This window comes from Arachis ipaensis, chromosome B08, assembly GCF_000816755.2.
Source record: "Arachis ipaensis cultivar K30076 chromosome B08, Araip1.1, whole genome shotgun sequence".
NCBI lineage: Eukaryota > Viridiplantae > Streptophyta > Magnoliopsida > Fabales > Fabaceae > Arachis > Arachis ipaensis.
In genome coordinates, this window is record NC_029792.2 from 115819807 (window position 1) to 115829957 (window position 10151).

At 33.6% G+C, this 10151-nt stretch overlaps 1 protein-coding gene across 1 annotated transcript; it reads left to right on the top strand.

The window, feature by feature from the left end:
* LOC107611462 (probable pectinesterase/pectinesterase inhibitor 25) lies at positions 1855-6467 on the top strand. The gene is made up of 3 exons (XM_016313382.2): positions 1855-3176; positions 4607-4979; positions 5547-6467. The coding sequence occupies exons 1-3, from the start codon at positions 2109-2111 to the stop codon at positions 6239-6241; spliced, it is 2136 nt and encodes a 711-aa protein (XP_016168868.1). The 5' UTR covers positions 1855-2108; the 3' UTR covers positions 6242-6467.

The following is a 10151-nucleotide window of genomic DNA, read 5'->3' on the forward strand; positions in this document are numbered from 1 at the left end:
AAAAAAAACAAATCACAGCGGCGGAAGAAGAAGAAGAACGGCAGCGGAGGGAGGATGGCGATGCGAGGGAAGACACACGGCATGACGCAGTAACACGGGAGAGGAGTGTGAGACAACAGCTGTGGCACCCCTCAAGATCGCGAGACAGCAACGGCGGCAGGTGGTGCGACTCCGCAGCAACTCTGCAAGGGAAGAGTGGCGTGACAATCGCAGCTGCGGCGCGAGGAGGCAACAATGGCGCAAGGTTGAACGGAGACAGCGGCAGCAGAATAACGAGGATTCAACGTGATCACGTCGCTTGCCTCCTCCTGCAATGTCGACGTTATGAGGAAAGAACGTAAGATAGCTTCAACAATTAGTGACGGCGCACTGCGGAGGTGGCTGGGGAGGCGCGTCAGGTTACGCGACGGAGGAAGAGGCGCGTCGGGCTGAGCGACGGAGGGGGAGGACCATCGGGCTCAACAGCGGTGTGAGCGGAAGAGGGGTAGGAGAGTTGAGATGGAATGGAGACGTGGTGTTACGAAGTGTTGAGAGGAGGTTATGTTGCCTAATCTTAATTATTCAAATTCAAAAATTGATTACATTAGTTATTTGAGAATATGATTTTATTTTAATAATTAATTCAAAATTCATTGATTTTGAGAAAGTATAAGAAAATAACACTTTTTTCTGAACAACGTAAACAATAGGTTAAAAAATGAAAGTTAATTTTAATTTTAAAAAGTCAAATTTTTTATTTAATTAAGTTTAATCAAAATTTTAAACTTTTTTTATTTTTGCCATAACCACTCTCTTGCAATCCTGTGCTATTGCTGCTACTACTGTATCGTGACCCGGTGCCCCTCACAGCTATTGTCTTGTTACTTGTTTGTTATCAACTAAGTTGGATGTTTATTTTATTATGTATGCGGATAGTTCTTTTCATTCTAAAGTAGATGTTTATTTGGGTATACCATTGATATTTTACTTGATTTGCTTGATTCTGCATGCACATGTTCCGCAGAATGTTTATTTTACTATGTATGCAGATGGTTCTTTTCACTAAGATGTGGATGTTTATTTGGGTCATACCATTTGGGTGAACAAAGCAAAGCGGCATGCGATGAAAGTGGTGAAGACACGACACAGTTGCATGGAAATAAGGGCCGAAGTGCAGCGTTGGAGCAGCAGCGAAACAAGGCTTCTGGCTTGGCAACAGTGCGACATCATGGAGGAGAGAAGAAGGCGCATGCAGCAGCGTCGCTTGTAGGAAGAATAGGGACGACGAGACAGATGGAAGAAGAAGATGCAACGGCGGCGTTGAGAGCAGGGGTGCGACGCAAGGAAGAAGAAGGTGCATCGATAGCATCGGTTGCAAAGAATACAGGAGCAGCGCGACGCATGGAAAAAGAAGGTGCAATGGCAGTGTGGCATGTTGCTTCTTCAGACGGTGGTGAGATGCATTAGTAATAGCACAACAACAAAAAAAAAAAGAAATAAAATAACTGCGATAAAAGGAGAAAAAAGTAAAAGATAAGAAACTAAAATTGTAATAAATAAATGAGATAGAATATTTTTTTTTGTTATAGTAAATCCAAAATACAGCTCGTTATTCACGTTATTCGCACTCCACATAAAAAAGTGAAAGATAAGAGACTAAAATTATAATAAATAAATGAGATAAAATATTTTTTTTGTTATAGTAAATCCAAAATACAGCTTGTTATTCACGTTATTCGCACTCCACATTATCTACCTAGCAACACGCTTTAATTTTTAGTTTGTTATTTACGTTGTTTGGTTTTCGTATTGTCCCTATATTTTCTCATTTAATAAATAGCTTTTCAAGTTTATTCAATTATTCTTCGTTTTCACTCCTCATTCCATTCTACATCAAACATTATTCTAATTAAGGTTGTGTGTGCTCTCACCCACAAGACATGGCAATAATCAACATCGCATATGCATGCTTCTTGTTAACAACGTGACTATGTGCCTATAAATCCCCATCATCATTCCAACCCTAAACACAAACACACAAACTCTCTTCACACATCATATTCACTAACTCAACTCTCAAAGCTTGCAAGCTAAATTATTCATTCTCAATAACACACCGTAATACAATAATGAAAATCCCATCAATGCCATCATCACCCTCCTTCTCCTTTGTTCTCTTCCTTTTATTCCTCATTGTACCATTACTACAAGCCCAACAACAATCTCCATCAAAAAACGCCCCTCCTCCTCCTCCTCCTCCTCCTCCTACTTCATTGCCTCCGCCTGCTTCGGCTCAAAAACATTTTCCTCCTCCACCTCCACCTTCTTCTTCGACTCGAAAAGATGCTCCACCTCCTCCTCCTCCTTCACTGCCTCCACCTGCTTCGGCTCTAAAATATTTCCCTCCTCCACCTCCAACTTCTTCTCCACCTCCTCCTTATTTTCCTCGAAAATATGCTCCTCCTCCTCCACCTTCCCCTTCCTCTCATCCCTCGCCTTCTCCAGCTCCAATGCTTACCCCTCCTTCTCCGCCTTCAAAACACTCCCCTCCTCCGTCTCCACTACCACCTTCTACCTCTTCAGCTCCTCCCTCTCCTTCTCCAGTTTCTCCTCCTCCTTCTCCTTCCTCCAAAGAAGCCTGCCAGTCTACACTGTACCCAAAACTCTGCCGCTCCATTCTAAAATCCATTCGCTCGTCACCATCCGATCCATACAACTTAGGGAAATTCTCCATCAAACAAAGCCTCAAAAAAGTCAAGAAGCTCGCAAAAGCGTTCGATGACTTCCTCCACCACAAGTCGTCTTCTTACCTCAACCAAGCCGAGATCTCGGCTCTCGACGACTGCCGCGACCTCAACCAACTCAACGTAGACTACCTCCAAACCGTCTCCGACAACCTCAAATCTGCGACCTCATTAGACAGCAATAGAAATGAGGAATTGGTAGAGGACATCGAAACGTATCTCAGTGCGGTGGCTACTAACCACTACACTTGCTATGATGGGTTGGTGGCGGCGAAGAGTAACATCGCAGACGCGCTCGCGGTGCCTCTGAACGATGTGAAGCAACTGTATAGTGTGTCGCTTGGGTTGGTTACGGAGGCTCTGAACAAGAATAGGAAGAAGCATAAGACAAGAAAGCATGGTCTCCCTACTAATGACTACAAAGTTAGACAGCCTCTGAAGAAGCTCATTAAGGTAACTGTCTCCATCTCTCCCTCTCTAACATATTTGAACGGAAGAATATTAGGTAATTAACAAAATTTTATTAATATTTCATTAATAAAAATACTTTTACATAGAATATATAAAAGAGGAGAGATAGGGGTATATAAAATTTGTGATGTGTAGTCATTAATTAGTTATTATTAGTATTTTTAATGGTATAAGATGATATTTAATGGTGTAAAATTACTTTATTTTATGATTAAGTGCGGATCAAATTTTAATAAAAATGTTGCCCTAAACTTTCTTTAGACAAAAAATATGATATTGATTAAATCTTAAAACTCAAATTTTAAATGTAAATTCTAAATTCTAATAATATAAAAAAAATACTAACCTAGAACATTTGTTAATATTGATTAAAAAAAGTGTTAAAACTAAATTTTTTTTATTTTGGATATAAGACTGTGTATTTAGCTAATCTCTTTACCTCTCTCAAAATATTATTTTTTTATAATTTTGCATGAAAAGCGTATTCACGTTACTGTCATTAATTATTTATCTAAAAAAATAAATTAATGATAAACATGTACTGTTTTAATTATTCAAAATATATATTTTTGAACATAGAAAATAGAAAATTAAATTTTTTCGGTTAATAATTAGTCAAACAAATAAGGAAAAGAAGAGATAAATATGATAAATTTATCTTTTAAAAGATTTTTTTGACAAGAAAATTGCAACTTTTATATGAATAAAAAATCACTTTTGTTAGTTGGATCCAATTTTTCTTTGATAACAATCAACTAATAAAGTAGTGAATGACAAAAATATTATAGATTTAAATTATTATTGTAAAAAATATTAACTTATTGTTTACCTATAATAAAAAAGCCTTTGACCGGCTATTTCAGCTTCTAATAATAGAGTAGCAAGTGTGTGTAGTAATAAATAAAAAAAGAAATTCAACCAGATCCTAGAATACCTTGGATTCGGGTCAACCAGGTTTGTTTTGACTTTGTAAACCGTGTGAGATAATCTGACAAGTTTATAATTGGTCACTTGGAGGGTACTTGTTAATTAAGTTGTTAATTATGGTATTGGCATCACCACATGCACATGCATGCAACTCCCAAAATACTCTCCAGCTAGCATCTTCTCATAATAAACATACAAGAAACAAGATGCCATTATATAAATCTTAAACTTATGTACGTAGTAATTACTTTGATATTTACGTTGCGTATTTCTATGACATTATTGTTTAAATATGTTAAGATAAACAAATATAAAGTTTATATTATTCTTTCCAAATAAAAAGGTTAAAAATTATAATTATCTATATATTTTAGNCATGTATATAAATATGTAATTACGAATGTTATATATGTTATATAAAATAATTTTAAATATTTTATTTTTTACTCTCAGTCTAACATTAGAAGCATTATACTTTGGTGCAGTTTCTTCACACAACAACTAATAATAGTTGCAAAGAATCATCATTCAATTGTACAAGGAAAAGCGAAAGGATTCTTGAGGAAAGCAATAACAACAGCAAAGGAATTCTACTGAACAGCTATGTGATTGTGAGCATTGATGGGACAGGGAACTTCACTTCCATTGGAGACGCCATTGCTTTTGCTCCGAACAATTCAAGATCAGAAGATGGCTATTTCCTTATCTATGTCACAGAAGGGTGCTACGAGGAATATGTCACTATCCCCAAACAAAAGACTAACATTTTGCTTGTTGGAGATGGTATCAATAAGACTGTCATCACAGGGAATCATAGTGTCATAGATGGTTGGACAACTTTCAATTCTTCAACTTTTGGTAAGTAAATTAATTATTTCTCTTTTTTCTTTTCTCAAATTTCATTTAGTGTGTGTAAACTGTTGTTAGAAATATAACTATTTAAGTGTTTCTATTTATCAGTTTAAATTTTTTAGAGAAATAATTTCATAACATGATATTAGAATTTTATGATCGAAAAATCTAAAATTTAATTTTTAGTATCGCTTAAAAAAAATCATAAAATAAATAAAAAGCGAAAAGAAGATCTATACAAAAATTTAAGTAAATTCAAAAAAAGTTCTTACTTAAATGGATGTTAAATGGATGTGTTAGATTTTAAAACTATAAATAGAAGTGAAATTTTAAATTATGAAAAAAGTTAAAAGGCAATAATATTATCTTATATTAATCAATACTTTTAGCTATCAATCTAATACTTTTAGTCTAACAATACAACAACATACTTATGACTATTATCTGCTAACTAAAAACAATAAAGTTTACTGTTCATCTAGCTTTACTCTTTCATTAAATAGATTTGCTAACAAAAGTTACAAATATACGTGCACCAAAGATTTCTGAGTCCTTATATATGTCCTAATGCAGCTGTTTCTGGAGATAGATTCATGGCAGTAGATATTACATTCAGAAACACAGCTGGCCCTGAGAAGCACCAAGCAGTAGCACTTAGAAGCAACGCTGATCTCTCCACATTCTACCGATGCAGTTTTGAAGGATATCAAGACACACTCTACGTTCACTCTCTCAGACAATTTTACAGAGAATGTGACATCTATGGAACGGTAGACTTCATCTTTGGTAACGCAGCCGTAGTTTTCCAGAGCTGCAACATCTACGCAAGAAAGCCAATGACTAACCAGAAAAACTCCGTCACGGCGCAAGGCCGGACGGATCCAAACCAAAACACCGGAATCTCAATCCAAAATTGCACCATCCAGGCCGCCCCTGACTTGGCGGCCGACGTGGAATCCACGCCGAATTACTTAGGTAGGCCGTGGAAAGAGTACTCGAGGACGGTTTATATGCAGTCATATATTGGTGACTTGATTAGCCCTTCTGGATGGTTAGAGTGGAATGGGACCGTTGGGTTAGACACACTCTTCTATGGTGAATTTAATAACTATGGTCCTGGTGCTGGTACAAGTAACAGAGTAAAATGGAAGGGTTACAACTTGTTGAATGCTACTCAAGCTTGGAATTTCACTGTTCTTAATTTTACCTTGGGAGATACATGGCTTCCTTACACTGATATACCATACACTGCAGGCCTAGAAGATTAATTAGATTGCTATCATTTTACATACTGAATATTGAATTTGATTTTTTATTTGTTATATGCAATATGTAGACATGTAGCTATTGTGACGAGAAATCAAAGTTATCTTTTGAAAAAGGAAAGGGAGCAACATATTTTTAACACAAAATGATTAATGATGGTGCTGATATCGATACAAGAAACTATTGAAATAATGACTGGTTTATAACCGATTAAAATTTTATGTATGAGTATATGACCCAAAGAAAAGTTAGTTTTAGTGGCTGATTTAGCAACTAATAACAAAGATATACTATTTGGTTGCTAACTCAATTGTTAAATATGAAATTAAACACTAATTTAACAATTATGATGAAAGTTTGATTTTGTGTAAGTTTTTTTTTTATCGTTAATTCAGTCATTAAGTATGAAATTAGCACCGATTTGCAACCAAAATAAAAGTTAGACTTTGTGTATATATTTTGTCACTAAGTTTACCACTAATTATATATAAAATCATTGACTGATTTAGTGACAAAAAAAATGAGACTATAAAAAGTATTGATTGCTAAATTGGCAACTAACTAGTTGGTTCCACAATCAATCACTAATGATAAAGTTCACGACCAATAAAAATATTGGGTTCTAAAAATTGAGCTGCTGATCTTATACTAAGAGACTTGTTAACAAGGTTGTGAGAACTGAATCGATCAATGAACTAGTAAAGTGATTGGTTTAATGATTTAGTGGTCTAACTGGAGTTCAATTATGATTCAATTGGTTTAACTAAATATAAAATAAAATTATTAAAAATTTAATATATAGTTTCAAATATTTAAATTCAATGAATTGTAAGCTAATAAAATTCAAAATTTTACCATTTCACAATAAATTATCTATAATTTACCATTAAAAGTTTACAAAGAATTTCAAACATCAAAATCTATAATTAAAGAAAATCAATGACAAAGACATAATATTCTACCACCAAAATTGTAAAATCCTCTATTGATGAGTGAGGATTTGAGTTCAAAGAGAGTGCTACCAGTGAGTTAGGAAGAGCAAAATGAGTTCTGTGTTAGAATGATGAATCGCATCTTGCATCAGTAAGTTTGTGAGCTTATATACTATTTTTCTACAACTAGTTGTAACTAACAATTAACCATAGATAAACTATCTTCTAGAGTTAACTTAATCACATTACTAACTACTTGCTGCCAAGACAGTTTTAGTGTAACTAACTAACTACAAAATTGTTACTGCAAAACTATTGCTAACTATCAGTGACTATACTAGCAACAAAAAAAACAACAACATTAATACTCATCACAATTCATAATTATCACCATGTAAACTAATACAAGTGCTCAATATTAGTTAAGATCAATTATTCGGTATTCTTTAAGGCATTCCCATGTAAATACACTATTAAGGAAACTAACATTAAATCCTATATGCTACTAAGCAAACTTAACATAGGTTGATATAACTTAGAATTTCACATCCCCAAAAGAATAACAGAGTGAAGTTTTAGGGCTTTTCAACAATTTTCTAGTCCGCTTTATGATGAGGTAGATTATACTAAATTTTCAGTTGATCAATTACAATTTATTATTAATAATTTAACTAAAAATTCTGCAAAGTTTTTTGAAAAATATAGGAAATATAAAAATAAAAATAAAGTCTTGAAATTGAAGAATGACAAACTCAAAGAACAATTAAGCAAAATCGAATCCTTTAGTATTTTGAAACAAGAAAATGAGTTTTTGAAAACTGAGATAGAGGATTTAACAATGAAAAATTCTGCTACTGCATCAAATGATGTTCTTGCTGAAAATGAAAAATTACAAGAGATGATCAAAAACTTAAACATTGATTTAGTAAAGTTTGCTCAAGGTATTGAAATTTGGACAAAGTTTTGCTAATCAAAGGCCACTTTTCATAAAATTTGGTTTTGATTTTGTGGAGGAAAAAAGACCTGTTTTGAAAAATAATTTTGAAGTCTCCTCATCCAAAACCAAAAAGACCGAACTAGTTCTTCATGAAAATCAAAAGGACACTTATATCAAAAATAAGAATCCTCCTCTTAATTCTAAAATTCCAGTAAGAAGCAACACTTGTTCCAATTATCATAAAACTGGACATTCTTCTCCTCAATATTTTATTTATAAAAAGAAAGTTGATAATCATATTTATAATATTATTTGTGATTATAATGCTCTTAGACAACTAAGAAGAATTAATATCTAAGGATTCAAGTTAGTTTTGATACCTATACCTTCTTGAAAGTATTGTAAGTTTGACTTACATCCATCCAAAAAGAACTGCTGAACAAGGTGCTATAACTAAGGTGTAACTAGTTGCTGTAGATGATGCTGATCTTTTTTTTTTTTGAATTGACGAGATTTTTTGAATTTTTATCTCTCAGATCGAGATGTGATTTTTTGAGTAGATGATGAACAAGTTCATTTAAATGATTATGTGATTTCTGATTTATTTCAAAAACTTGTTTTATTGCATCAAATTAGTTTTTAATCAAATTACTTTCTGCATTAATCATTCTATTTATTTTGAAAATCTTTTCTAAAATTCCTTTTACAAACCATTTTCAAAATCCTTCCAAATTTATAGGGATTTTAATCTTGTATCAGTTATAAATGCCTCTAGCCTTCCATAGTCATTCCGCTGCTGCTACTAATGTTTGTACCTTTCTTTGTTTGTTTTTCTTCTTGACGACAAAAGGAGGAAAAAAATAAAGATTAAACTTATTTGATTTATGCTTTTTATGAACTTAAAAACTTATAGGGGGTGTGTGGTTGGAGGGAATGCAACTATATTCCCAGGAATTTTGATATGGGAATGATTTATTTCCATGTTTGGTTCAAGATCTAGAAAATCATTCCTAGGTATATTTTGTTCCAGGGAATTGAATTCCCACCAATTTAATTCCCATCTCTTCCCTGGTTATCTTTCATTCCAATCCCATTGGAATGTATATAATGAAACAAAAAGACTAAATTACCCCTGCTATTTAATACATATTTCAGCTTCTTCTTCATTTCTCTCTGAAGAAGGAAACGGCGAAACCCTAGCAGAGCTTGTTTTTGTCCCCAAATCAGTGAGACTTCACCAACGCCACCGCCACCGGAGCTGCGCCGGCGCCACCGTTACCCTAAACGGAAGACTGGTCTCCTTCTCTTCTTCGAGTTCATGTTCGCATTGCTTCTCTCTGCGAATTCTCTTTGAATTCTCTTCGAATCTCTCATTAAGGTTTGAGTTTTTTTTATGCTTTCTACATCATATTACACTAATTTTCTGCAATAGACTGCTAATTTAATTATTTATTTTCTATTTTGCTTGATTTCTTAGATGCTCTCTGTGATTATGTTGCATGCAAACATGGTGTTTGATGATTTGCCTCAAATAAAGAGTTTAAGCTTGTTGTCACCGATTTTGATGATTTGATGATTTGTTTTCTGCCTGATTTATTAACTGCTTCTGTTGTATAGTTTCAGCTCTTGAACAAAACTTGAAGATCACTTTCTGTTTGTTGCCGTTTTCTTTGAATCTTATATAATAATTGCTGAATTTTGATCTTTTGAATTTGTTAATGTTTCTTTCTGTCTTGTTCTGATGCCTAACTTCTTTGTTACTTTGATGTTTCAAGAACATTTGATTAGCCATGGCATTGCCATTAGTTTCATATTGAAAATTGGTTTCATGTTAAACATATTTATTTAGAGTCAATAATAATTTTAACTAAACATATTTGTTATTAGAGGTATTTTAGTACATATTTGTTATTAGGGGTATTTTAGTACATATTTTAGTACATATTTATTTAGAGTCAATGCTGTGTATTACAAGATTTTCTTTAGTTTTGTTTGTTACTTTGATTTTTAAAAAATTCTGTTGCTATTATTTGTTTTTCAGGA